Raw genomic sequence first — 26,630 nt, 5'->3', positions numbered from 1 at the left:
CGCGCCCCCGGGAGGCAAGGGGGGAGGGACGGGACGCACCTGAGCGGGCGGAGCGGGGGGAGGGGGAGGCCGAGCCTGGGGGAGGGGTCGAGCCCGGCCCGCGCGCGACACCTCCCACTTCCGGCGGCACGAGCGGAGGGGGCGAGGCTCGGCCCGAAGAGGAGAGGCCGCGGTGGCCCCGGCCGCCCCCGACGGCGCCCTCTGGCGGCCAGAGCTGGCATCGTCGAGGGGCCGGGACGCGGCGGAAGCCCTCCTAAGACCCAAGTTGTCTCTCCCCCGGCGCAGGGAAGAAGGGAGATGCCGCTGCCAGAACGAAGGAGACCTGGCGGTGGGAGGAGCCCCTCTAGGAAGATTACAGGGAGAGTCGGGGCCATGGCGGTCAGAGGGAGAAGAGGAATGAGGTGTTTTTAAAGGTCGCAACCGAGATGCCCTCTCCAGAGGACGCCATGAGGGAGAAGACGGTCCCCTCTGGGGAGAGGGCCCCTCTAGAAGATGCCCAGAGAACTCGGGGCGCCGAGACGCCACGAGGAAAGCCCACCACACCCGCACGCTTCTGTCCCGGCAGAGGATGCTTGGAGGAGCCGGCCCCCTAGCGCCGGCTGCTCCCCGCCCGTCGGCCCGGCCGGGGGACCCGCCGCTGATTGGCTGCGCCGCCGGGCGGAAGTGATGCTACTGTCACTGGCTCCTCGGGCTCCCGGGAAGCCGCGAGTTTCCGCAGGGAGGCGGCGGCAGCAGCTGCGGCCGGGCGGGTGAGTTGGGAACTCGGTGGCGGCGGGGCATTGAAAGTCCGAGTGGCCCAGAAGTGGGGGCAGCCGGTGTCTGAGGATGAGGGAGCTGCCCAGAGGGCGCTTTCGGTCCTGGCGTGGAGGTGCCCAAGGGAGACGGGGCACCGGGCTCTTGGATTCCAGGATAGTGTGAGTCCCTCTGAGGAGGGGGGGCACATGCACGGGACAGTCGAGGCCCGGGAGGAGGAAATCAATGAAGCTGACCCGTAGATGCATCAGGGTTCTAGGAGCAGAGTGTAGCGGCTGCGAGATGGACAGTCTCTTGGGAGCAGAATCCTAGACTCTGGTCTGCCCATAGGATTCCTCTTCTCCCTTGGCACCTAAGATCTGTAAAGATAGCTTAGCCCTTGGGTTGGGTTGAGATCTGCTTTCAGGGGGTATTTAAGGTTCTTTCCCAGAAGCCTGGGGTGGGGGGTAAAGTACTGCTCTGCCAGAGGGAAAGGAGGAAGTGGTGGTCAGGTTTCTTTTAGGGAAATCTGTGAGATCTACTGAGCTGGAAGGAGCCTGCCTAGACGGGTCTTTATCTGGCCATTTAACAAGATTTTGTTTTGCTTAATGAGTTATGCAGACTGGGAAAGACATCCGAATATCTCGTGACAGTGGAGGCTGCAGGGCAGGGAGGAATTTGAGAGGGAATATGCCCGGGAACCTAAGAGGAAAAGAGAGAAGATGTGGAATGCAGACTTTTGGAGGGAAGTTTTAAGTGGTGTAAATTCCCTTTTTCTCTTTCCAAAGAGACTTCGGTAAAATACCCATTTTCCTGTAATGTTTTGAGTCGGATTCATTTGGGCTTGTGTGTGGGTACTAAGCCCTGCCTCAGGGTGACATCAGTAGAGAGCAGATGCTTCTGAAGGAGGCCAGCCACCGATAAATACACACATATTCTGCCACCCAGTCACCTGTCCCTGTCCCCATGGTTGCCCACCAGTTCTAATTTGGCCCTTCTAGCAAACCAGGTATGGCAGTGCTGGGTTTGGAGCCTGAGCCCGCACTTCCAAGCCAACCACCCTAGCTAGTGACTAAGGAAAGCCCTTGAGTGCTGGGTTCCACTCATTTCTTCTCTCTCAGTTGCTCACTTGCCCTTTACACCTGTTCGGTTTTGTTTGCGTTCTCGGGTTTTCCCTGTCTCCCCCACCTCCTGCCTCCTCTTACTTCCCCTAGCGTCCTGCAGAGGTACAGGAATCAGGAAGTTAGCTGCCGCCTGGACTTCTAGAAAACAGTACTACCTACTTTTCAAGAGACGCTTTTGGTAATGGTTCGAGCCCTCTTCTAGGCCTCTAGGGAAAAAAGGAAAGAGGGTGGCGTGATGGTTCGGACAAGAAGTAGTGTTTCTGGGTTTTTGTACTGATTTGGCTTACCCTACCAGTTCTGTTCCAGTCTGTGACCTATGAGAGATCCCTGGAAATGATCTTTGGTCCTTGGCCAGTTTCTTTGGTCTCAGGTCCTGGAGTTCCTGGCCTAGTTCTGCTTGCTCCACTGGGTTTGAGAGGACACCATTTCTTCTTTTCTTGGGGCCCACAGGTCTGCAGTCTGTGCTCAGAGTGAACACTCCTCGCAGCGAAAGTGATGCCTTTTCTCAATTGGCACAAAATGAGCGTGAGGTGGTTAGCCAGACCAGGAGCTCGACCTCACACACAGTCCAGGTGAGAATGGGGCCCCACTGGGGGGAGTTAGCCCTGAGGACAACTGGACTGAGAAGGCAGCTGGGGAAAGGTTTATGTTCCCTCTAAATAAGGGAGGAGGATCTCTTCTAAAGAATAGTCATGATTCTGCCAGTAACTTGCGGGAGTGATACGACTTTTGAGCCCTTCTCATGGCAACAGTGGGAAAGAGCAGCATGGGGCCTGTTAGCAGCTTGCCATTCTGCTTGATCATCTGGGGAGATGGGGATTGGCCCGTCGTGCCATGGAGGTATCCACTGGGGTTAGTACTGGTCCACACCTGATCTGGGGGCTTATCCCTGTTGGTCAGGGATAAATGTGAATAAAAAGAGAGGATCAAATGTTGAATAATTTCAAAGGAGCAGATTGGAGGTTTCCAGGTGTAATACGTTGATGGCTCGGTCTCCCTCTCAGATTCCTGCAGTTATCAGCACTTTTATCTCTGGTGTCCTTTCTCTTTGTCTGCAGCCTGCTGCTCTGATGCCGAAGGGGAGGCAGAAAGTGCCACACTTGGATGCCCCCCTGGGCCTGCCCACCTGCCTCTGGCTTGAGTTAGCCGGGCTCTTCTTACTGTTTCCCTGGGTCATGGGCCTGGCAGGGGCAGGTGGGCCTGGGGCCCAGGGCCCAGGGGGGATAAGTTGGGCCGTGCATCTGGACAGTCTGGGAGGCGAGGGGGAGGAAGAGTCTCTGGAGCAGCAGGCAGATGCCTTGGCCCAAGCAGCAGGGCTGGTGAATGCTGGACGCATCGGGGAGCTCCAGGGGCACTACCTCTTCGTCCAGCCAGCTGGGCACTGGCAGGACCAGCAGGTGGAGGCAGTCCGGCAGCAGGCGGAGGCTGTGTTCACCAGGCATGAAGCTGTGCTCTGGCACTCAGAGCAGAGGCTGCTAAAGCGGGCCAAGCGCAGCGTCCACTTCAATGACCCCAAGTACCCACAGCAATGGCACCTGGTGAGTCCAGCCCTGCAGTGTTCAGCTTCAGGTGGATAAATTCTAGGTATCCAGTTCCTTTGTGGGCTTTCACCTGTGTTACTCTTCAACTGCCCCCGTCCTTTGCTAAGGAGACGTTTCTGTGGGCTTCAGTGGCACGTTTGGTCTTCGGGCTCCACCTTCCCTGTGCTCACTTCCAGAGAGCCAGTGGACTACGGCAGCTGGGGTGTGGGTGCTGGGGCCAGGCTGCCTGGCTCAAGTTCCAGCTCCACCACTTACCAGCATGTGCCTTTGGGCAAACTGCTTAACCTTTCTGTGTCTCAGTTTTCCCCTCTGTAAAATGGAGATTGTAATAGTACCTATCTCGTAGAGTTATGGTTAGAATAAGTGAATTAATATATGTGTGCCCGACACATGGTAAACACTTTATAAGTGTTAGCTACTAACTTTATATTATATAATGTTAATATAATATGTATTATGTAGCATAATGATTGTATTATCTGACCCTTAACCCTAGCCACCATTTCACCTTTATTGCCTGTGAATGATGCCAAGCTTTCCTGGGGACCTAAGTTGTGGCAAAGCTCTCACTTGCTCCTCCTCGGCTCTGTCCCCACCTAGACCTACTGGTCCACACCCTCTATCTGGCTCTTCAATGGCAGCCAAGACTGAAAAGGGGCTGCTAGCTACAACTTTTGTCTCTATGGGCTGTGGTGTGTCACTGGATTCTCAAGGCTTTGAGAACAGTTCCTGACCCTGTCTCTCCTACAGAATAACCGGCGGAGCCCCGGCAGGGACATCAACGTGACAGGTGTATGGGAGCGCAATGTAACTGGGCAAGGCGTGACCGTGGTGGTAGTGGATGACGGTGTGGAGCACACCATCCAGGACATTGCACCCAACTATGTGAGTGGCCCTGGAACAACCCCTCCCTACCTCCTTCTTGATATTCCCTCAGGCTTGTCCTTTTTCTTAGAGGTCACTATGCCAAACAGAAGGGCCTGGAGGTGGGATGGTATTCATCTTCTTTTCCCCAGCCGGCATTCCAGACTGGCAATTAAGACATGGGGAGTGGCTCCAGCCTCAGCAAGGAGAGGATCCAGTGATACTTCCTGGTTCCTATCGCAGCTCCCTGCCCCAGGGAGGAAGGAGTGGCCCCTGAAGGCAACTTCCCTCTCCACCCAAGTTCTGAGCACCTTCCTCTCTCTATAGCCTGGCCTTTGGTACCTCTAAATCTCTTTGTCCCAGGTTTCCCAGGCATGGAGCAGTCTCCTGGGCACGTTTCTATATAATGGATGAGAGAGAAGTTTGCTGAGAGCTGTGGCACTTCTCAGTTTTGCTCCAATGTGTCCTATCTTCATATCTTGTATCCTGTGTGGTTTGCAGAGAGAGATGGGCCTGTTGTCCTGGCTTGGAGCCCCAAACTCCCAGTCGCTCTCTCTCCCTGAGCTCCAAGACCTGAACCCCTTATAACCGGTGAGTGACCATGTCACCCCCCCCTCAATGTTTCAGAGCCCTGAGGGCAGCTATGACCTCAACTCTAATGACCCTGACCCCATGCCCCACCCGGATGTGGAGAATGGCAACCACCACGGCACGCGATGTGCAGGAGAGATCGCCGCCGTGCCCAACAACAGCTTCTGTGCGGTGGGAGTGGCATATGGGAGCCGCATAGCAGGTACCCTCTAGTCTCACGCGGTCGGCTTCTCCTGTGATGACAGTCTTCATTCTCTGCCCTCCTTTCCCCCCGAATTCTGAACCCACCTTCAACACACAGCACACAGCAAAGGGTAGGCTTATAATCAGCATCTGTAGGACAAATCAGTTCCTTGATTTTTTTCAGTGCAATGGTGTTTCAAACATGTTTTTAGCAGCAAACCCCACCATATAAAAAGATAAAAGAGGAAATGCGCCTGATATGGGATGGAGGCCTCAAGCCCCACCTGCTCAGTCTCCTCTTCCCTTTTACCATGGTTATGCTCCATCAGTGACCCAACTCCTTGTAAAGATAACTCCTTTTACTCATTTATGTTATATTTGTATGTTTATAATTTACCAAATGCCTTCTCATCTGCCCTTCTTCCTTGACCTCATATGTCTGTGGAGGCTCCTGTCCCATCTCCCAGCTCTCCAGCTCCCAGCCCTTCCAATGGTCACTGTCTGTTCTCCATCCTTTCAAGAGAGCTGAGCAGCCCTGGCCCCCGCTAGGCGTGGTTCTGTGGCTCCTTTTCCTCTCAGTCTTCGTCCATTAAGGCAGAAGGTGAAGGGAATGAATGGGGAGGTTCTCCCCGTGAGTCCTCATGTGCTTGGAACCTACAGACTGAATGGGTTGGCTGTATTCCTCTCACACTCCAGCAGAGGTCAGCAGGCCTCTCTGTCAATGAGGCTACAGAGGGAGCCAGAAATCCCCAGGGCCCAAGGCCCTTCTGAAAGCTCCATTTGTCCAGACATGGTCACCAGGGTGTGACTTACCCCATTTTAGAGGGTGAAATTAGGCGTCCATGGGAGTAATAATGGTAATGAGTACCATTTATTGAACACCTTTTATGTGTCAGGCATTGCCCCGCTGTTTTACATGATAAAGGATGCAGACAAGAAGGGAACCTTGGCTACTTGCATTCTAGCCTATGCCTTAAAGTCTAAGATTTAGCATTACATTAAAAAATATTTCTGGAGAGTTACATACACTTAGTATAAAAATTCAAAAGATACAAGAGTGCTTAGAGGGAAAAGTAAGTCTCCACATGTGGTCCCAACCACCCAGTTCCCCATCTAGGGGACCAGCATTATTGAGGACCTGTGTGGCCTTCACTACCTAGGCATCCGGGTACTGGATGGACCCCTCACAGACAGCATGGAGGCCGTGGCGTTCAACAAGCACTATCAGATCAATGACATCTACAGCTGCAGGTGAGGCAGACCCAGGAACAAGGTGAGAGGTCAGGAGGCGCGGGCACCTGGGGTGAATCCCCAACAAAAGAACAGCAAAATGGGCTGAGCTGGGCAGGTCCCAGCACGGCTCTGCTCACTGGCTTCCACCTATAAGTCCACCGCCCTCGTTCCTCCAGGTCCCCAGTCACTGGCTTCTCTCTTAAGCCCCAGGTCACCCCAGTAATCAGGTTGCCACGTGAGGAGTGCTCCAGCCTGCCCCGTTTGTTTGTTTAGTAAACTTATAAGGCTTCTGGGAGAAGGTGGGCGTTCCTCCCCAACCTCAGCTGAGCTGAATGCCCAGCACCGATTCCCACTGCCCTGCACACAAAAATGCACCTGTAGCTTCAGGTCATGGTTAAGGTTGGGGTGGATAAGGAGGAACTGAGGTTGGGCTGTCCCCACGACATTGATGGCACTCGTTCTTCCCCCTAACCAGCACCTCCCTTAAATCCATGACATCATCCACAATGTGCATTTCCTCTTAGAGAAAGAATAGAGAACTCCTCAGACCCAAGAACTTACGCAGATTACATACTTCCTTCGTGGGTGCTCTGCCATCAAGCCTAGTATTAGGTCCCTAGATCAGGAGAGGGGTTGTCCCCTGTCCCTCTCTACCACTGTGTACTGTCTCCTGCTCTCTAGGACCTGAGAAAAGATTTTTAGGGGCAAGCTAAAGTAGTCCTAAACTGGAAAAGCTTCCAAGGGAAAGAACCTCAGCACATACTTCTGTTTTCCACTTTGGAGTGAGGGCCAGACCCTTGAACCCTACATCCTTTAATCATGGGAGTCCTGAACTGGACCCCTTGGGAGGAGAGTAAGAGCCCAGGCAGAGGGGTGGCCAGCTGGCACTGAGAGGCCTTGGGGGGCAGCCACAGTCTGGCTCTGCCTCTTCCCTCTGGGTATTTCTCAACAGCTGGGGACCAGATGATGATGGAAAGACGGTGGATGGCCCCCATCAGCTTGGAAAGGTAACTGAACTGCACGAAGACGTTAGGAGACCTAAGGCACCAATCAGCTCCTGGAAAACTGCTACAAGTCGCTCCCTCTCCCACCGCATCTGGAGAGTTACATACACTTAGTATAAAAATTCAAAAGATACAAGAGTGCTTAGAGGGAAAAGTAAGCCTCCACATGTGGTCCCAACCACCCAGTTCCCCATCTAGGGGACCAGCATTATTGAGTGGCAGAACTATGCCATCTAACCTACCACCTCCTTTCAGAAGACTGCTCCTAACCTGGAGGTGGGGAGTGTGGGGCACACGCGTTCTTAGAGAGAAATGAACAGTGCTTTGAGATTGTTTCCCTTTGATTTTGTGCTCAGCTCCCCATTTCTGGCCCCACCCTCCCTGATAAGCAGAGTACATCCATCAAACAGTTACGCAACTAACAGCTTCCTCCTCTTCTTGAGCCCATCTTTAAGTTTCTCCCATGCCCAGTGCCTTTGGGCTTTTTTTCTTCTTCTTTCTGGAAAGGGAGGAGAGGGTGACTGGTATGGAAGGCAGAGGTCTTTCTATGAGCCCCTTAACTGATCCCTGACGTTTTTGCTCCTCAGGCTGCCTTGCAACACGGGGTGATGGCTGGCCGCCGGGGCTTCGGGAGCATCTTTGTGGTGGCCAGTGGCAATGGGGGCCAGCACAATGACAACTGCAACTACGATGGCTATGCCAACTCCATCTACACAGTCACCATAGGTAGCGCCTTGGGGTGCACGTGTGTGTGTGTGACTCAGTGGTGTGGTGAGGGAACGGTGTATCTTAGTGTACCCTGGCTTCCATTTGTCTATCTAAATGTGAGCACGATCTTCTCCTCAGACTCAGATAGTTAGGAGGGACTAGTCCTGCTCTCAGAGGATCTCAGGACTTCCTTAGAAGTCTCCAGACCCTGGGAACACTTTCAACCCGTCATCTGGAGATACCCACCCCGCCTCTACCCCCACCACAACTGGTTGGGACTCTGCTCCGGCCTGTCTTCCCAGGGGCCACTTGCCTCCTGCTTGAAGCCTCCTTGACACCCCACTAGCCTAAATTAAATGCCCTTTTCCTGTGCTCCCTACCATGCCATTTGCCATCCCAGTTGTGTTTATTTACTAACCCGACTTCCTCCCTGATTATCGGCTCCTTGAGATCAGGACTGGCCGTTTCCATATGGCCCCAATGTCTCACACAGTGTGTAACTCCAGTAGATAATTACTAAATGTTGAGGAAAATGAACCTGTGAACGGATGAGTAGGGGTGGAGGTGGAATGCCCCAAGGTTTACCCTGGAGCCTATTGAGAGAATGGCATTAGGGCACCTCTAATGGGGCCCTCACAATACCTCTGCCATCTGAGGTTGCCCGTTCAGGGGAGGCATGTGGGCACTCTGAGGCACTGGGCCTCCCAGATAATAACCAAAGATGACTTTAATGTTATCAGACCCTTATCCCGGCTCCCATTTCCCCTACTCTGCCCAGGTGCTGTGGACGAGGAGGGACACATGCCTTTCTATGCAGAGGAGTGTGCCTCTATGCTGGCGGTCACCTTCAGTGGTGGGGACAAGATGCTTCGGAGCATTGTGAGTGCCTCCTGGGCCCTCTACTACCTGCCCCTGTCCCACAAGACTTCTGTCAGGCGGCACAACCATCTTTCTCTTTGTTCCCTGCCTCCCTATCCTGTCCCTCAGTTGCTTCTTCCTGAGCAGATCTGTGTCTCTAAGGGTATGCCATTTTTGGAAGAATCGAGCTGAGGACTCTAAATAAATCTGTGTGAATGGGGTTGGGTTTTTTTGCAAGGAAGATTGGCCCTAAGCTAACACCTGTTGCCAATCTTCCTCTTTTTACTTGAGGAAGAGTGGCCCTGAGCTAACATCTGTGCCCATCTTCTTCACCTTGCATGTGGGTTGCTGCCACAACATGGCTGATGAGCAGTGTAGGCCTGTGCCCAGGATCCAAACCCGCGAACCCGGGCTGCTGACATGCGTGGTGTGCGCCGAGCTTAACCACTATGCCATCAGGCTGGCCCCCTATATGAATGGCTTTTATCTTTAAAATTTTAAGAACTATTAAGCATCACATTGATTGAAAACTTCTTTGAAATGTCTTCCTTTGGTAAGATTTGGGCTTTGGCTAATTTCTGTGGGCTTAAAAAAAAAAATCATCATCATCATCATTCCACTGCTATTCAGCTCTTCTGTAAATACTGTGAGTTCTGGTCGTGTTCCTCGTCAGGGGTAAAGCTAGTGGTTGTCTTTGTGGGATGGGAGGGGAAAGGAGTCAGGGGAATGTCTCTGTCAGCCTAAGACACAGCTCTTTCCTTGGAGCTAGAACGGGAGCCATAGCAAACAAGAGATTGGAGCGGGGAGTGGACCTTCTCAAGCTGTGGGAAACTTTTCAAGAATTCAGGGTCTGGTGCCTGCGCCTGGCTGGCTTAGCTGCCTCCCAGCAGGTTGGAGCCAGGTCTCTGGCCTGCCCTCCTGGAGCTGCCTGCCTGCCCCTGCTGCCCATAAAGGAGCGATGTGGGGACGGGGTCTCCAGGGAAGAGCTGGGCTGGAGCTGATCGTGTCGGATTTCCCCAGTGGCCCGGTTGAGAGGTCTAGGTCTCTCTGGGGCCATTGAGAATTAGGCTGCTTTGTCTTCCTGCTGGGTCAAATTCATTTTCCAAAACTGAACTTTTGTTTTGCCAATAGATGACTTCTGGTCAACACAATGTTCCAAGGCTCTGTGCCAGGTGACCCCAGCCCTCTCCCCAACCCCAGGGAGAAGAGAAAAGGGAGTGGCCTAAGGTGAAAGGGCAAGAGGGGCTCCGCTCAGCAGGCAGGGGTCTGGGTGCAGAGGGCGCCCACCCCAAGCCAGGCTGGGTTAGGAAGAAGAGCAGGAACGGACCGTGCTCTTCAAGCCCTGGCAGAAGTCCAGAACGAGCTCAGCCAGCCCCTGCCGGGACCAGGAAGGCGCCCGAGCTTAAGTGTTACTCTGGCTATGCGGTGCCTGGCTTTCCTCCTCCTAACTCAGCCCCACTCCTTACCCCCACCCCACCTTCCATCTCAACTGTAGTTGGTCCAGATATGAAAAGAGAGTCTGTTTAGCCAACTTTCCGTCTTTGAGATGTCCTGGCCTTGGAAACCTTCTGTTGCCAGTTTCTGATCAATGACAAGCTCGGTGGAGCTGTCTCGCTGGGGGCAGAGTGTGGAGCTGTGTGCTGCCCACCATTTGCTGCCTGGGGCTCCTCCCACCACAGGCAAGTTCACAGGCCTCACAGCTACACATCAGTCACTGCGCGGCTGTTTCCTTAACAGGAAAAAATCAATCTGCACCCTGGCATGGACCAGGCTTCCCGCTCTCATTGAGACTACAACTTGGAGAGTTTTTTTCCCCTTTTCTTGTGGGAGTGCATGGTGTCTGAGTGAAAACTACATCTCTTGGCAGCTGCTATAACAGCTGGGAGGGAAGCAGTGAGTACAATGGAGAAAGGGCAGCTCTTGGCAGAAGTTACCACCCTGCTATCTGACCCAGAAGAGAAATTTGGAAGAAAAGAATTAACGCTGGCACCGTGTGCTAGATCCAAAGTGCCACAGAATGGAGCAGGTTTATGCAGGGCCCTCCTCAGCTAAGCCCTTTGTGGCTCCAGGGTTGATGAGAGCATGAAAAGAACTTTTTGCCCACAGATGCCATCTCTCCCCCGAAGTGATTCCCCTCTTCCCCCACCCCTACCTTCACCTCCCACCTCAGAACCACAGGTAGGTGGGGGCACCCATGGAAACCACACTGGGACACCAGGCTCAGCAATGAGGCAGCTTGTCCTGTTGATCACCATAGGCCAGGGTGGGCAGGCAGTGTAGACACAAATCCCATACTGAGCCAATGGGTGGGCAAGGGGCAGTTCCTCTCCCTGGGAACACGCCCCCTTGTTCGCACTGATGTCACTCCAGCCCCTATCGCTGAGCTGCCGAGTTGGATCTCCTTGAATGGTGCTGTCACTGTTGTCCCAGCTCCAGCTGGGGCCCAGGAGCTCCCCTGACCACTTCCTCTGTCTAGCATGGTTGTGGGGGTTGGAGGGTTGGGGTGGAGAATTTGGGAAAGGGTTATTAGAGGAGCAGGAATCAGGGAACTGTCCTCTGCTCGTAAGGCCTCTCCCGTTTCTCCATCTCCTTCCCCCCCACAACCAGACCCTCCTAAGTAATTCTTTTATTTTTATTCTCCTTTTCTTAATTTGCCAGAGATTCTCTTGTGAGGCCTAGAAGGATGAAGGATCTCCTTTTCCCTGACCCGCTGGTGGGCCTCCCTCTGGTCAGAGATTCAGCTCTTCTTTCAGAGGAAGGGCCCATCTGAGAGGCTTGTTCTGAGGACCAGCCTACTCCCCTCCCTCCACAGCACCTTCGAACTCAGTCTCTAACCTGGCCCCTTCCCCTCCACTCCACTGCCCAGGTGACCACCGACTGGGACCTTCAGAAGGGCACAGGCTGCACTGAGGGCCACACCGGGACCTCAGCAGCAGCCCCTCTGGCAGCTGGCATGATAGCCCTGATGCTGCAGGTGCGGCCTTGCCTCACGTGGCGTGATGTCCAGCACATCATTGTCTTCACAGCCACCCAGGTGAGGTCCTAGCAGGTGGACAAATGGCCTGGCCCAGCTGACTCCAGAGTTCTAGTTCCAAGGACTTGCTGATATCAAGAGGCTTCAAATTCTAGGTGGCCCAAACGTTAGGTGCCAAATCCCTTTCAGAGTTCCATGTGTATAGAACACATGTGGGTACCCCCTAAACTCATTTGTACCTCTTCAGCTGATGCCATTTTACCTGCAAAGGAGAGCTCTGGCTGGGCTCCCCTACTCTGGAGCCTGTGACTCCTGGCTCCCTCTAGAAGCAGGCCACTGGGGTGGTAACATCATGGAGCTTTGACCTTTTGTCCCAGCTTTCCTTGGGGAGTCCGTTTCTAGTAGCCTCAGTGGGAGAGTCTGGACTGGATCAGCCAGCAGGGCAGGCAGGAAACCAGAGGTAGGTGTTGAGATTACTTTGGGAATCCAAGTAACCAGGACCTCTGTCCTCTCAGTACGAGGATCGCCGTGCAGAGTGGGTCACCAACGAGGCAGGCTTCAGCCACAGCCACCAGCATGGATTCGGCCTGCTCAATGCCTGGAGACTCGTTAATGCCGCCAAGGTGAGCAGGTGTTGGCAGGGCGGGGAGCCCTGTGTGTGGTGACCCGGGGGGTGGCTAAATGCCTCAGCATTGCCTGGCACCTTGTAGGTGCTTAATAAGTGTTCGCTCATTTCATTTACACTCATCCCAGCTGATACTTATTTACAAATGAAGACACAGGCTCAACACTAGAATTGAAGTCTCCAAACTACCGTAGTCCCCGCTATCCGCGGTTTCCCTTTCCGCGGTTTCAGTTACCCGCAGTCAAGCACAGTTCCAAAGCAGATGATCCTCCTTCCGACATATCGTCAGAAGGTCAGTAGTAGCCTAACACCACGTCACAATGCCACGTCATTCACCTCACCACATCTCATCACGTAGGCGTTTTATCATCTCACGTCATCACAAGAAGAAGGGTGAGTCCAGAACAACAAGATATTTTGAGAGAAGGAGAGACCACATTCACATAACTTCTATTACAGTATATGGTTATATTGTCCTATTTTATTGTAAGTTGTTAATCTCTTACTGTAACTAATTTATAAATTAAACTTTATCTTAGGTATGTATATTTAGGAAAAAACATAGTATATACAGGGTTTGGGACTATCCATGGTTTCAGGCATCCGCTGGGGGTCTGGGGATATCTCCCCCAAGGAGGAGGGGGACTTCTGTCTTGGTAGAGAGTAAATGGGACCTGAGTATAGCTCGGGACTCTCAGGGTGCTCTGGTTCTCATCTCCCACGCTGAACACAGCCGTTTCCTTGGGCTCCTTGATTGAGCGCCACAGGCAGTGTTGCAGGGTGTCAGCAGGAGCCTCAGGGCAGGAGGAAGGTGGTGAGGAGAAGAAAATAAAGACAGCGGGCCCTGATCGAGTTGACAGGGTGGGGGAGGGGTATGTGGGGGATCGGTCCTGTGTGTTCACCGCCATCCCCCCTTCCTTTAATAGATCTGGACATCTGTCCCTTACTTAGCTTCCTACGTCAGCCCCGTGTTAAAAGAGAACAAGGCGATTCCGCTGTCTCCCCGTTCCCTGGAGGTCTTGTGGAATGGTAAGTAGTCAGCAGAAAGGGGGTTAATGTTGGGCCTGAGGTTTGGGGCGGGGTGATGGGGAAGTTAAACTCGTCCTCCGTCCTCCCTGCCGATTCTGCCCCCTTCCTTTAGGAGCTGAGCTCCGGCCAAACCTGTGGAGCTTTCTTTGACCATTTTAGGACATGTTGCTGCTTCTGAGTTGGCTGGTCCCCTGGCTGCTTAAACCAGACTTTTCTCCTGAGTTACTAGTAGAGGAAAGGAGCTGCTGAGCAGCCAAGATTAGAAAGGCTGGTGGGAGGAGTGGGACTGGGACCTGGCGAGACTGGGCGAGAGTTGAAAGACGTTCCTTTGACTTCCATGCTAAGAACTTGCCAGAGAGTTCTCTTCAACCCAGTGGGCTTTGGATGAAATATAGGAGTTGGGGATTTCTTCTTTTGATTGTCAGGCTTGTCTGTTACAGAGAGAGTCAGATGGGGTCTATTGGGGGTGGGACAGAGGAGAATGTGGACGGCTCCCTGGACTGTAGCTGTCCATCCTCTGCCCCCGGCTCCATCGCACCAGGGTCACTGGGATTGTGGGAAGGTCTGTGAGTCAGAGAGGTGGTTTTGTGTGGAGCACAGAGATTGAACCCCTTCCCAGAGAAGAGGGAAGCTGGATTGGAATACTTGTTCTGGACGATCATCTGTCTGTAGATTTCCCAGAGTTCCCACGTGACGGTTTTCCCTACCTCCAGCTCCTGTGGGATTTTTTTTTTCCCTTGAGGAATTTTGGCAAGCAGTTATTCACTATTTTTTGGGAAGATTGAAGCATGTCATATTTTGTGCCCAAACTAGAACTCCGTCCTCACTTTTCCTGGCCTCCCAGGGGGTGATCAGACCAGAGCAGTGACAAGAGAAGGATGGCCAAAGAAGGGAGCTCAGATGGGAGGGGCAGGGCCGGCTTCCCTTGGGTGGAGGTTTCACCAAGAAGAGTTCCTCTGTCTCTCTCCATAACCACGTCCAGCACTTGCCCAGTTTCCCTCTACATGGAAGGAAATCCATGGGCCCAGTTCATGACATTTTCCGTAAAAGGAATGCTATCTTGGAAAGGGCATAAAGCATCAGCCAAGGCAGAGAAGTGCAGGAACATTCCCAGGAATGCAGTTTGCTCGGAACCCCCGGGCTTCACACGCGCGTGTCTTGGAGATAGTGTGCCTTTTAATTTACCCCTCCCACTCAGGACTGCTGTCTGTCATTTCAGTAATAGAGTAACCCACAGTCGCTTCTGTCAAATGTGGGGTTGGCTTAGAAGAGGTCGGAGTCCTCTCCAGCTTTGTCATCCTCTGCTTCCCACTAACTAGGGGACGTTGCCCCAGCATGTCTGACCAACCTCCTAGGTGTAGAGGTGTCTGGCAACTGCTTGTTTGTCACTAGGAAGCATGAGAAGGGAGGACGAAGTGTCCTGGATGGAGGTGAGCGGGAAGTGGGATGGTGGAGAGAGGAGGAAGCAGAGGGAGGTAAGGACTCTGGGAGTTTCGCTGGCGGAGCCCTCAGCAGTTGGGGGTGGCCAGCAGGACTGCTGCTGATTTCTGCAGTCAGCAAAGGTCTCATCCCTCTGTTGTGACTCCGTCGGCCCCTGAGCAGACAGGACAGAGGGACAAGCTTGTGGGCATGCGTGGAGGTCGAGGAAGTGAGTCCAGTTAATGTAGAGTCGGGCAACTCAGTCTGGACAGTCCAGAAACCTCTGCCCCGGTAGCCAGGCTGTAGACCTTTCTCACCAAGACCTGGGCGATTCAGTGCCGGAGGGCTGGAAGGTGACCTTTTTGTAAAGTGGAGGGAGCTGCCCTCACTGCAATAGAAGAGGAGGTGAAATGCCACCAGGAGCCCAGAGCCGTGGTGTCCCATAGGACTTTCCACAATAATAGAAATGTTCTCTATCTGTGCTGCTCAACTCAGTGGCCACTGGCCCTGTGAGGCTTTTGAACATTTAACATGTGGCTAGCATGACTGAGACTAAATTTCAATTTTATTATGATTAAGTTTACACAGCCACATATGGCTCGTGGCTACCATATTGGGCAATGCAGCTCTAGAGCAGGCTTTAATGTCTCCCATCAGTCAGAGATATGGGGCAGAAGGGATTGGGGTCCCTCGGTCCCTTTAGGTGTGACTCTGACTCTGAAATCTCTACTAGAGGGGAGGAGGGAGTGTGGGGTTTGGAGGAGTGTGTAAAACACAAGAGTGTGTCTGTGTGTATTTACAGAAGATTCCTGAACACCACTCGCACCTATCCTTTCATCTTTACATCCTTACTGGCCAACTCTGTGTCTGTGCAATGAATCCCGTCCCTTCACTTCTCCACATCTTCCCTCTCCAACCCAGTCTTTCCATCTCCACTGATTCTTCCGTCTGCCTTCCAGCATCCTCGGTTCACCTATTAGGAAGCAAAGTCCCTGCCACCCTTCAACCTGTAACCTTTTCAAATGAATTAACTAAAGCAATTGCTCGCTTTTATCACACACTGTCTCTACCACTGAGGACTTCCTTCGTTACTCACAGTGCCCTTTCCTGGCCAGACCCAGGGGCTAGTTCCAAGTTCATCCTTCTCAACTTTCTGGTTGCTCTGACCCTATGAACGAGCCTTTGTGGCAGCCCCTCTCCTCCTCTAGCTTCTGTGACCTTTGCTCCATTGCGGCCTCTGGCTTCTCTGCATGAGGTCCTTGTTCCTTTTGTTTGCTCTTCTCACTACTCCCAACCACGAGTGTCTTCTAAGACTCAGTCCGTGGTTCCTTATCCTCCCTCCACATTTTCTTCCTCCACAGCGCAGCTGTGTTTATAACTGCAGCTACCACCCCACCACAAATGATTCCCGGATGGAAATCTCTTATTCTGATTCCTTACCAGTGAGAAGGGTAGAGATCTTCATAGCTTCCACAAGATTATGGGCAAAGAAAGCCCTGGGACCTTCTGGCCAGAGGGTGAGAGTTGAAAAAGACTCCAACTTACCAAAGGCCAAATATTAATAATAAGATGATGATCATCAACTAAACTTGAGTGCTTTTTTATGTGCCAAGCACTGTTCTAAGTATTAAATCATTTAAGGTATTAACTCATTTAATTCTAGTAAAATATTCAAGTGTTCTCACATCGTTGGCCACCCAAGTCCCTGCACACCAATAAGAAATGCACGTGGCATGCCACTGTGTACACGTCCAAACACAGACCAGCACTCACAAGGCCCTTTTTGGATTCCATCCTGTTGTATAATATTCTGTAACATGTCACTTACTCTCTGTAGGCCCCTTCTCTGCCGTGTTAATGCTCTCCTCCAACTATGCCATGAATATTTTCCTTCATCTTTCTATTCCTAGATATTCTGCCAATACATTACATTTAACATGTACAGAATTTTTAGCTTTCATTTTCACCTCTCAAAAACCAGCTTGCTTTCCAAGTTTCTCCCATTTCTGGCAGTGCCATTACTGTTCCCTAGGCTTCCAAACTTGAAACTCTGGAGTTTTCAATCCCTCTGTAGGCTTGCTTCTCTCCAGGTCTGCCCCTATCCTTTCCCCTGCAATTTAGTCTTTCATTTATTGCTCTGAAATGTCTCTTGATTGACTCATTCATTCGTTCTACAAATATGTGAGACCTGCCTCTGCCCAGGCGCTGTATTACGTTCTAGGGATTCATAGATTAGACACGATTCCTGCCCTCAGAGAGCTTACAGGCTGGCAGCAGTGACAGTGCAGCCTGCAGGCAGAGCATGGTGTTATAAGCCCTGTGACAGACATGACACAGGTGTCAGAGGAGAGGCGCCTCCTGCCACCAGGGAAGACAGAAGAAGGTTCTCAAAGAAACTGGTAGCTGACCTGAGCTTCAGCTTATAAGCTAGCCAGGAGAAGAGGTGAGGGAAGGGACATCCGGGCAGCGGGAGCAACATGTATAGAGTCGAGGGTGTCTTCAAGGAGCTGCAAGTCACGGGGTGTGGCTGGAGCATGGGGTGTGAGGGACAGAGGAAAACCTGAAACTTCAGGTGGCAGGGCCAGATAGAACCGCACGAGCCATGGTAAGGAGTTTGGACTTTATCTTGAAAGTCTGTGTGAAGCCTTCGAGATAAATTGTCACCATTTGATGTTAGCAGTAAGGGAGAAGGAGAGCAGTCAAAGACAGTCCCAAGGCCTTATCCTTTAGAGATACATACTAAAATCTTTACTGGTGAGATGATATGATGCCTGGGGATTCCGTCAAAGGAATCTGGGAAGGGGAAGAAGAGAGAATCATCAGTGAAACAAGATTGGCCATATATAAATTATTATTGAAGTTAGGTGTTGAGAACATCTCTTCTCTCTACTTTTGTATGTCTGAAGTTCTCTATAATAAAAATTTATATATACAAGTGCACCTATAAATATACATTATATATTTATATAAATAAAATATTGTATATTTTTTATATGTAAGAAGATTTCCAAGTTTTTAGCTTGGGCAACTGATTAGATGGTGATACCATCAGAAGAGATTGAGAAGGAAGGAAGAGCAGATTTGAGCAAGGGCCATGGTGTGTGGAGAACGGAGGAAGAGAATTTTGAGTATGCTGTGTTTGAGACTTCCGTGCCACCTCTAAAGCTTGTAGCCAGAAAGCAGTTGAGTAAATAAGGTTGAAGGTGTAGACTGGAGGTGGTGATTTAGTAGTCATCAGCATGAAAATGGAAGAAAAAGGTCTGGGAAAGAATGAGATCACCAGGATTGGTGGGTAGACCGAGGATAGAAGAAGACCTGGGACTCAGCCTAACAGTTCGGGAGGGGACAGAGGGAAGGAGCCTCTGAAGAAAACTGAGAAGAGATGGCCTGAGAGGTAGGAGAGAATCAGGAGGATAGAGTTGCAAGACTCTAGGACAGTTTCCGTGAGAGAGGACAAGTAGACAAGGACTGAAGAGCATCAGAAGGTTTATCAAAGAGGCCATTGGTGACCTTGAGAAGAATACATTGTTTCAATGTATATATGGGTAAAAGCTAGATTGCAGGTGGTTGAATAATTAATGGGGAAAGGAGAAGCTTTCTGGTTAAAGATGGCAGATGGAACATGTGCTTTTATTTCTGCTTTCATTTCTCCCAAAACCTCACCAAAATAAGAATAAAAGAATAAAAATGGTATAAGCACAAGGACAAAGAGAATGAGAGAGGAGACTACGGCACAGGAGAGATTTCATCACATTTTTGGAAGATGCAAAATGAATGGAAAAGTGAGCAGGGCTAAGCAAATTGCATACCAGATACCTGCAGGGGTGATCCTAAGAAACAAGCCCGTTCATGCCACAGAATCCCCAGGGCTCAGGACTCGGAGGCCCCATATACTACAGAAGACAGAGATGAGGTATGAGACTAAAAATAAGGATCAATTAAAAGGTAGACTCCCGGGTACCTTCTCCCATCCTTAGCAGCCAGCTGATGGCCCCTTCCTTATCGGGGCAGCAGTTGGGGGAAGTTTGTTCTCCAGAGCCAAGGACCCCAGGTACAGCAGGAAGTGAGAGACAGGGAGTGTTCTGAGAGAGGGAGACCCTGCCTACCAAGCCAGCTGCTCAGATCCTGAGGCACTGGCAGCCAGGAGATTGGGAGGTCCTCTCTGGAGAAATGGAGTGACCCCTCATCAAAAGGCAGAGATACTGATATGTCGGGGTCCTCCATGGGACAGTCGAGTCCTGGCTGATTAGCTTTAGGGAAGCCCACCAGCTGAAAAGCTTCCCCCACGGTTAGAGCTCCCATCTGGGTTTTGGTGATAATAGTGATCACTGGCCATTTGAAAAAGCTCCTCCAAACACCTTCCAAATTCTGAGGAAAAGTATTTTCAGTCCATAAAACCCAGCCTAACTGATGATCTCTAGGAAGGTAGAGGAAGGATGATTTCAGACATGCGAGTCTTTTTCATGCTCCATTTGTCTGAAACTCCTCTACAGTGAAGGGGAAACCAAGAGAAGGAAAGGAAAGGGAGGAAGGAGGGGAGGGGAGAGCGAGGGGAGGCGAAAGCCCAAGTGAGAGGTAAAGGAAGGGCCAACCCAGAGCAGTGCAGCAGAGAGCAACGGGGTAGAAGGTTCCGGAGAGAGTCTTCACAGGGAAAATGGCATTGAGGGAGCCCCTGACTTGTTTGTTTGAAAAAATAGTATTTAGAGAGGCTATGTGGTTCTTTTGTGCAGTTTGAGAAGGAGTAGTGATAGAGACATGAATTTAAGTTAAACCAAAAAACAGGACAATTATTTAAAACAGCAAATTGTTCAGAAAATGAAATATGATCATTGTACACTGCTTGGAAAATTCCCTGTAATATTTATAAGGTCATTGTAGGGTAAAAAAAATATTGATCTAGTAGAAAAATGTGATGTGATTATTTTTGAGAAGATGGAGAGGAGGGCAAAGCAGGGAGAAGGCACGGGCATGGCGTTAAATCCTTATCTGCAAGATAGGAAGGCAGTAATCATGTCTCAAACTGATAAACCATGAAATAGTCATACAGGTTTGTTATTTAGGAACATGAAGGCAGATCCCAGAAGAAAACAACTACAGGCAATAAAAAGTATTTTCTTCTGGGGAGTGGATCACAAAGGTGATGATCCAGGTATCCCGGGGCAGGGAATAGCTTGTTTACATTATAAACACTCCAGAACCAACTTCACTTTTAAAACCATGTGGACTATACTATTTTGATAGGAAGAAAAATATGTTCAGGATGAATGGAAGGGTAAGAAGTAAAGAGAGTGAATATTGACATCTTTTTCAAGAAGTTTAATGGTAAAGAAAAGGAGTAATATCTAATATTTATATAATAATATTTACTAGGTACTGTTCTAAGCATTTTACATATATTAAGTAATTCAATTCTCCTATGAACTCTGTGCAGTAGGTACTATTACTCTCCCCATTTTACAGATAAGGAAACTAATCCAATTCTCATAGCTAGTGAATGGCAGAGCTGGAATTCAAACCCAGGCTGGATGGCTCCAGGGCCCACGCTCTTTTTTAACAGTGGTAGGTGGAAGGAAGTGAAGAGTTGCGAAAGGGTTTATTTATTTTTGTGTTTCACTTGTAGTAGGAAAGATGTAAGCAAGAAGATCCAGCTGAGAAGATGGATAATTGTGCTGGTCCGGTGTTGGACTTTTGCCAGCTAGCTACCATGAAAGAAAGGAAAGCTTAGGGAGTTTGAGCATGTACACAGCGGACTGCTGGAGAGACAAGCTGTGGGGTCTCAGCCTGTGAGGAAGAGGAGCTTGGTGGGCTTCTGGAGGAGCAAGAAAGAGAAAGGGTCAAGAAGGGAGTGGGGAAAGTGGAAGGACAGGAGATTGCTTTCAGAGAAGCTGGGACATTGGCGTTGAAGGATTGACGATGGAATTAAAGAAAATACACACAGGCACACATACATACGCCGAGATAGGTCTGGATGGATATTTACCAGCATGTTATCAGGAATTGTAGGGGCTTTCTTGTTTTCATTTTTGCTCAACTACTTTTCTAATTTGTCTTCAATTAATTTGTATTGCTTATATAATAAAAACCACGAGGAAAGTTACTAAACCATTCAGAAGTGAAGCAGTCCCAGATAATGATGAGGCCCAAGGTCTGGTCATGGAAGTGAGTGCTGACATGGGATGGAGAAAGGTCTTTGGAGTTGAGGAGATAATGAAATGGAGGTTATGATGGCAGAGAGGTGGTCCTCGTGAAAGCTGGTGTCGTGGATCATGGGGGTGGCACTCTTCTGTGGATGCAGGGAGAGGGAGACTGAGCACGAGGCCAGTCGGCACCTGGACACGGGAGGACAGAAAGCGGTGTCACAGAAAGTTTGTGCCTCTCCTTTCCTCTTTCTTTTTCAGTCATAGTTACCCCAACTTACACTGCCTCACCCCAAGAACAAGGCAGTAGCGTTTTAGCTGGCCTCCTGTCACCTGTTTCTTCCTTCCTATTCCAATTCATCCTACCTCCATGCTCGCTCAGTAATCTATAATAGCTCTCAGTTACTTCTTTAAAATAAAGATTTTAAAGCCCTTCCCAACCTGGGTCCCTGCCTCTGTGTTCAGCACCTCTCTGAGCTTCTTCGTCTATAAAATGAAGGCGTCATTAGAGTGAAGTAATAGAAGAAAAGGTGATTTAGAGAAAATCATTTCTCATTGCAACCTAATTTCTTAATACTCCCCAATTGAGTCTTCAGTAGTTTGGGTTTTTTTTTAACTTTTTATTTTGAAATAATTGTAGATTTACAGGAGGTTACAAAGAAATGTTCAGAGAAGTCCTGTGCCAATGAGAAGTCCTTCTCCCAATGTTAATGTCTTAAACAATTATAGTACAATATCAAAACCAAGAAAATGACATTGGTACAATCCATAAGGCTTATTCAGATTTCATCAGACATGCACTCATATTTGTGTGTGTGTGTGTGTGTATGTTTATGTGAGTGCAGTTTTACCACATGTGTAGCCTTGCATAACCACCGCCACAACCAAGATCAAGATCTGGAACCACACCCTCCCCACAAAACTCCTTTGTGTCACCCCTTTATGGCCACACTCATCCCCTCTGCCCTACCCCTAATGCCTGGCAACCACTCATCTGTTCTCCATCTCTACAGTTACATTATTCATGAATATTACTAAGTGAAGTCTTGTACTATATATTCTTTTGATGTTGACTTTTTTCATTCAGCATAATTTCCCTGAAGTTTGTTCACTTCAGTAGTTTTTAAAAAAATTCTGTATTGCCTTCAATATGAAACTTGTTCATTTCCACCTCTGCCTTTGCACATGCCGTTTCCCCATCTAGAATACCTTCTACCAACCCTCTCTACCAGTCTATTTGTTTTCTTCTTCAGAGTGTGTCTCACTGCTGGGTGCTCAATCTCTGTTCTAGTCTCAGTTATGTATACCTCATACCATGTCATTTCCCACCTGCAGGCAGAAGGCAGAGACCATGTCTACTAGTCTTTATATTCCCAGCATCTAGTACAGTGCCTGAAATGTAGGAGATACTCAGGAAATTATTTTTTGGATGAATGAATGAGTAAAGTTGCCCTGTTTGGATCATATATTGTGTCTCAGGTATGTGTTGTCTTCCCAACTAGACTCTAACTAGATTGTGAACTCCTTGAAAGCAGCAACTGCATTGTATTTCCCAGTGTGCACTAGGTCCCGGTTAGGGTTGCCATAGGTATTTGTGTGTGGTTTCAGTGGTATGTACCTTTGTGTATGTTGGCATGAAGTGAGGGCGTAAGTGTTTATGGGGCTGGTTTCCCAGCTGCCCAGACTGACTTCCTACAGTCAGCAGGATGGACCTGGAGATGTCGGGACTGAAGACCCTGGAGCATGTGGCAGTGACAGTCTCCATCACTCATCCACGACGTGGCAGCTTGGAACTAAAACTGTTTTGCCCCAGTGGCATGATGTCCCTTGTCGGCGCTCCCCGCAGCATGGACTCGTACGTACACCCGCCCATTCCTTCTGAGCTCTCTTTGCAACAGGGGCCTTTTTAAGGAAAAGATACAGAAGTAGACACCGACACTCTCCTGCACTGCCGTGGCGCTGGCTGACCTCGGCAGCTGGAAGCTACTCATTATGTGCTCTGTTCAGGTGCTTCAATGTGCTAAGCACCATACTTTAGGTGTAGTTTCTCTGATCCTTGGAAGAACCGTGCAGAGGAGACTTTGTAACTTCCTTTTACAAAGGAGGAGACAGGTCACAGAGCCAGTAAGTGCCTGAGAAAGTAACAATAAACCTAGATCTATCTGCTCCCAGGCCTGTACTCTCTGCACATTTGCTTTTTCCACTGCAGCACATTGACACAACCCCTAATCCTGTGAGCTCCCAGGGGCAGGGGACAGCATGTGCATACCCCTCAGGGCACCCTCCCCAATGGCTACGATTTCGTGGCCACTACAGCAAGAAAACAACGTTTCCGGGCAAATCGGTCAGCTCCCTGTTCCCTCCTTCCAAGTCTTCTCCTCTGTTCTTTCAGGGATCCCGGTGGCTTCGAGGATTGGACCTTCTCCACTGTGCGATGCTGGGGGGAAAGAGCAAAAGGGACTTACAGACTCGTTATCAGGGATATAGGTGAGCCTGCCTGCCCCTCCTCAGGGCCCTGCCTCTCCTGATTGTCATCTGGGCCCTCTGCCTCTCAGAGTCCCCACAGAAATTGTCCCATGTGGAATACATAGGGTTGCCATTGGACCATGAGGGTAGATGCCAAGAAATGGGCACTGAAATCTAAAATTGTTCATTTATACTACCTCTCATATTCCTTGGAGAAGTGACTGATGCATTTTTCCTCAGGATAGCAACAAAAATTCCTTGTTGAAACCACATTTCAAGTCCTTTCACATATAACCATCCTTCGGCCAGCCCTGGTAGGCAGGTAAGGGCAGGACTAATTTTCACCATTTTTTTTTTTGAAAAATTGAGGAGGTTTGAAGTGACTTGCTGAAGGTCACACAGTATTTCAGTGAGGAGACTGGAAATTGAACCCAACCCTCCCAACTTCCAGTCAAGTTAGGTATTCACTAGACCAGTGCTTTTCAAACCTTTCTTTAATTTAGGAGAGGACATTTTTTTTTTTCCTCAAGCAAAACCCCAAATGGAACCCTAAAATATGAAAGAGATAAAGGCAAAACTTCTGTGCTGCGGAATACCACCTTTCAACCTCCCCGTTTCCGTCCTAAGGGTACCCCGTGAGGCACACCCTCAGCACCTGGGGTCAGGGGGACACAGACAACTACTGCAGCAGACCACATGGTCGGGTCCCTGGGTGACGGGGTGGGCACGGCATCTGCTGTGTGCATGGCTGACAGAGGAGCATGGCTCACGGACTGCACGGCTTGCTGCTTTAGGAGATGAGACGTTCCAGACTGGCGTCCTCCGGCAATGGCAGCTGACCCTATATGGCTCTGTGTGGAGTCCAGTAGACATCAGGGACAGACAAAGGTAGGTATAGCTATGTGTGTCAGCGGGAAGGCAACTCATGGGGTGGGGGAAGCTCCACTTAGGGAGCTCCACCTTCCTGGGAAGCCACAGTGCACCCCTCCCCTTTCTTCTGAGGGGCGTCCCTCTCTTCAGCTGCAAAGTGGGAGGATGGGTGAGGGCAGGTGGTAGAGGAACCACGTTCAGTAGGGCGTCTTCTCTCTTCCTCTCCACAGGCTACTGGAAAGTGCCATGAGTGGGAAATACCTGCATGACGGCTTCACTCTGCCCTGCCCTCCTGGGCTGAAAATTCCTGAGGAAGATGGCTACACCATCACCCCTAACACCCTCAAGGTACAGCACCAAGACTCACGCTACAGGCAGGCAGGAGTGTGCTGGGGGGTTTAGTCCTTAGTGGGATACTCGAGGTGACCTGGGGAAGAAGGGGTCGGGAAGACCTGGGTCCCCGTCTACTGGCTAACTCTCAGCGTTCCTGTGTGCGCTGGGGGAGTGGTTTGGGTGGGAGGGGCCGTCCCTAGAAGGAGAGAGACTTTCTGAGCTCCTTGTTCTGGGCTGAAAGGGCTGCAGGCTTTGGGAAACCATCCCTAACATAGGTGTTTGACTTTTCCTCAGACCCTGGTGCTGGTGGGCTGTTTTACCGTCTTCTGGACAATTTACTACATGCTGGAAATATACTTGAGCCAGAGGAATGTGGCCTCTCACCCAATTTGTAGGAGTGGACCCTGCCACCAGCCCCAAGGAAGCCGAAAAGCCAGGGAAGAGGGGACAGAACTAGAATCGGTGCCACTTTGCAACAGCAAGGATCCAGACGGAGTGGAGACAGAGCAGGAGGGCCCTCCCGCCACCTCTAGTCTCCTTACCCCAGACTTGCTGGGTCAGCGGGACTGGCTGTGCCAGCACAGGAGTGCCCTGGACTGCCCTCCTCAGCACCTTCCCCCCGACCTGTTGCAGGGGAAGGAGGAACAGATTTGCTGACCCAGGGCCTGACAGACTCAACATGGGGCAGGCTCCTCCTTCCCAAATTTGGGGAAGCTTGGAAAGCTGCTCTAAAGTCCCGGGAGTTCTGGGAAAGGCAGTCCTGATGCTTACATCTGGAGCCCAGAGGCCTAAAGAGCCCCCTCTGAGTACGCTCACGGAGGGCAAGGGCCTTCTTCAGGTACAAGTAGCAAAAGAATGGTGACACAGAACAGTGTGGCCACAGCCACTGGATCTTCTTCCAACCAAACAGGAGATTTTGGTGCGAAGGTCTTGGACGAGGGATCACCTCCCCCTTTGGGCAGGCCTCCGTCCTCCTTTCTCCTGGGCAAGCCGGCGGTGTGAGTCGTGGGGACCCTCACCTGTGCATAGGTGAGAAGGTGCCTGCCATGGCCAGAAGAGCATCTCAACAGAAACATCACTGGGGCCATTTGGGAAGAGGGCTTAGGGGTAGAGGCCAGGAAAAGTCCCTGGATATGCCTGTCCTTCTAAGGACCCAGGGCCCAAAAACAGCAAACTTGTCTTCTCTCTCCCTCACCTTCCTGCCTAAGCCTTGGGCCTCTGATGTACTGGTGTGGCATCAGCCCTCAGCCCAGCACATTTGCCCTAAAAGCAGCTGCCTCCATTATCCCTGATCAGAAGCCAACCTTGAACACACCCCTGACTCCTTCACCATCACCCCCACCCTTCATCCTGCAGGATCGGTACAATGCTCCTGGCAAAGCTGGGCATGGGCACGGCTCTCCAGGCCTGTGCTGCCTCACTATGGCGTCCGCAGCAGGACTGTGGCAGCTGTCAGCCACGGCCGCTCCCGCCCTGCGACCACCCTGTCTTCCTCTGCAAAGTGCTCAGGGAAATGGCCTTACCCACCGGAGGCCAGCTGTCTGCCCGACAGGCTGTGGCTCTTCCTCCCACTCTTGGCCTCCTCCCCTCTTCTGAGCTAGTTGTCAATTTGAATTTTTTTTAATGCTTAAGAATTGGTTTTCTCTTTTCACAGCAACATTTTGTTGACTTTTTTTCTGCACAGCTTTTCCACAATAAAAGCCTTCCACACAATGCTGCTGCTCCCCATCTCCTTTCATCTGTCTCCCCAAAGCTAAGGCAAGGTGCCAAGTTGCTCCTCTTCCCCTTCGACCCCTGAGCTTCATGCTCCTCCTCCACTGCCTGGTCCTCTGAAAGCCTCTGACCCCTGGAATCCTGGGATGTGTGGATCCTTCAGAGGACAGCGGCCAGGAACGTGCATTAACCCGGGCTGCCCGCCTCTTCCCTGCTCACATTTACT

General features: G+C 50.7%; 2 protein-coding genes across 5 annotated transcripts in view; one reads left to right on the top strand and one right to left on the bottom strand.

The window, feature by feature from the left end:
* RNF214 (ring finger protein 214) overlaps positions 1-643 on the bottom strand; it is a 39,321-nt gene extending 38,678 nt beyond the window's left edge. The window contains exon 1 of one of the 3 annotated variants that reach the window (XM_070273665.1): positions 40-643. The gene's annotated coding sequence lies outside the window, so the exon portion shown is untranslated. The remainder of the gene's footprint in view (positions 1-39) is intronic. The other 2 variants (XM_023644879.2, XM_023644880.2) reach the window with 2 other exon arrangements.
* On the top strand, positions 620-26,404 carry PCSK7 (proprotein convertase subtilisin/kexin type 7). 2 transcript variants are annotated; one of them, XM_001502605.5, is made up of 17 exons: positions 620-749; positions 2,307-2,428; positions 2,915-3,394; positions 4,148-4,282; positions 4,889-5,054; positions 6,196-6,286; positions 7,221-7,275; positions 7,860-7,998; positions 8,759-8,859; positions 11,705-11,872; positions 12,328-12,435; positions 13,364-13,466; positions 22,721-22,877; positions 23,415-23,509; positions 24,283-24,376; positions 24,589-24,706; positions 24,986-26,404. In XM_001502605.5, exons 3-17 carry the CDS (start codon positions 2,927-2,929, stop codon positions 25,346-25,348), a joined length of 2,361 nt encoding a protein of 786 aa, XP_001502655.2. In that variant the 5' UTR covers positions 620-749; positions 2,307-2,428; positions 2,915-2,926; the 3' UTR covers positions 25,349-26,404. The 2 variants fall into 2 exon arrangements, with proteins under 2 accessions (XP_001502655.2, XP_070129765.1); XM_070273664.1 differs by having other exon boundaries at positions 734-914.
* Positions 26,405-26,630: the final 226 nt, after the last annotated feature.

The sequence above is a fragment of the Equus caballus genome, chromosome 7 (assembly GCF_041296265.1).
Source record: "Equus caballus isolate H_3958 breed thoroughbred chromosome 7, TB-T2T, whole genome shotgun sequence".
Taxonomy (NCBI): Eukaryota; Metazoa; Chordata; class Mammalia; order Perissodactyla; family Equidae; genus Equus; species Equus caballus.
This window is presented reverse-complemented; position numbering and strand designations above follow the sequence as displayed.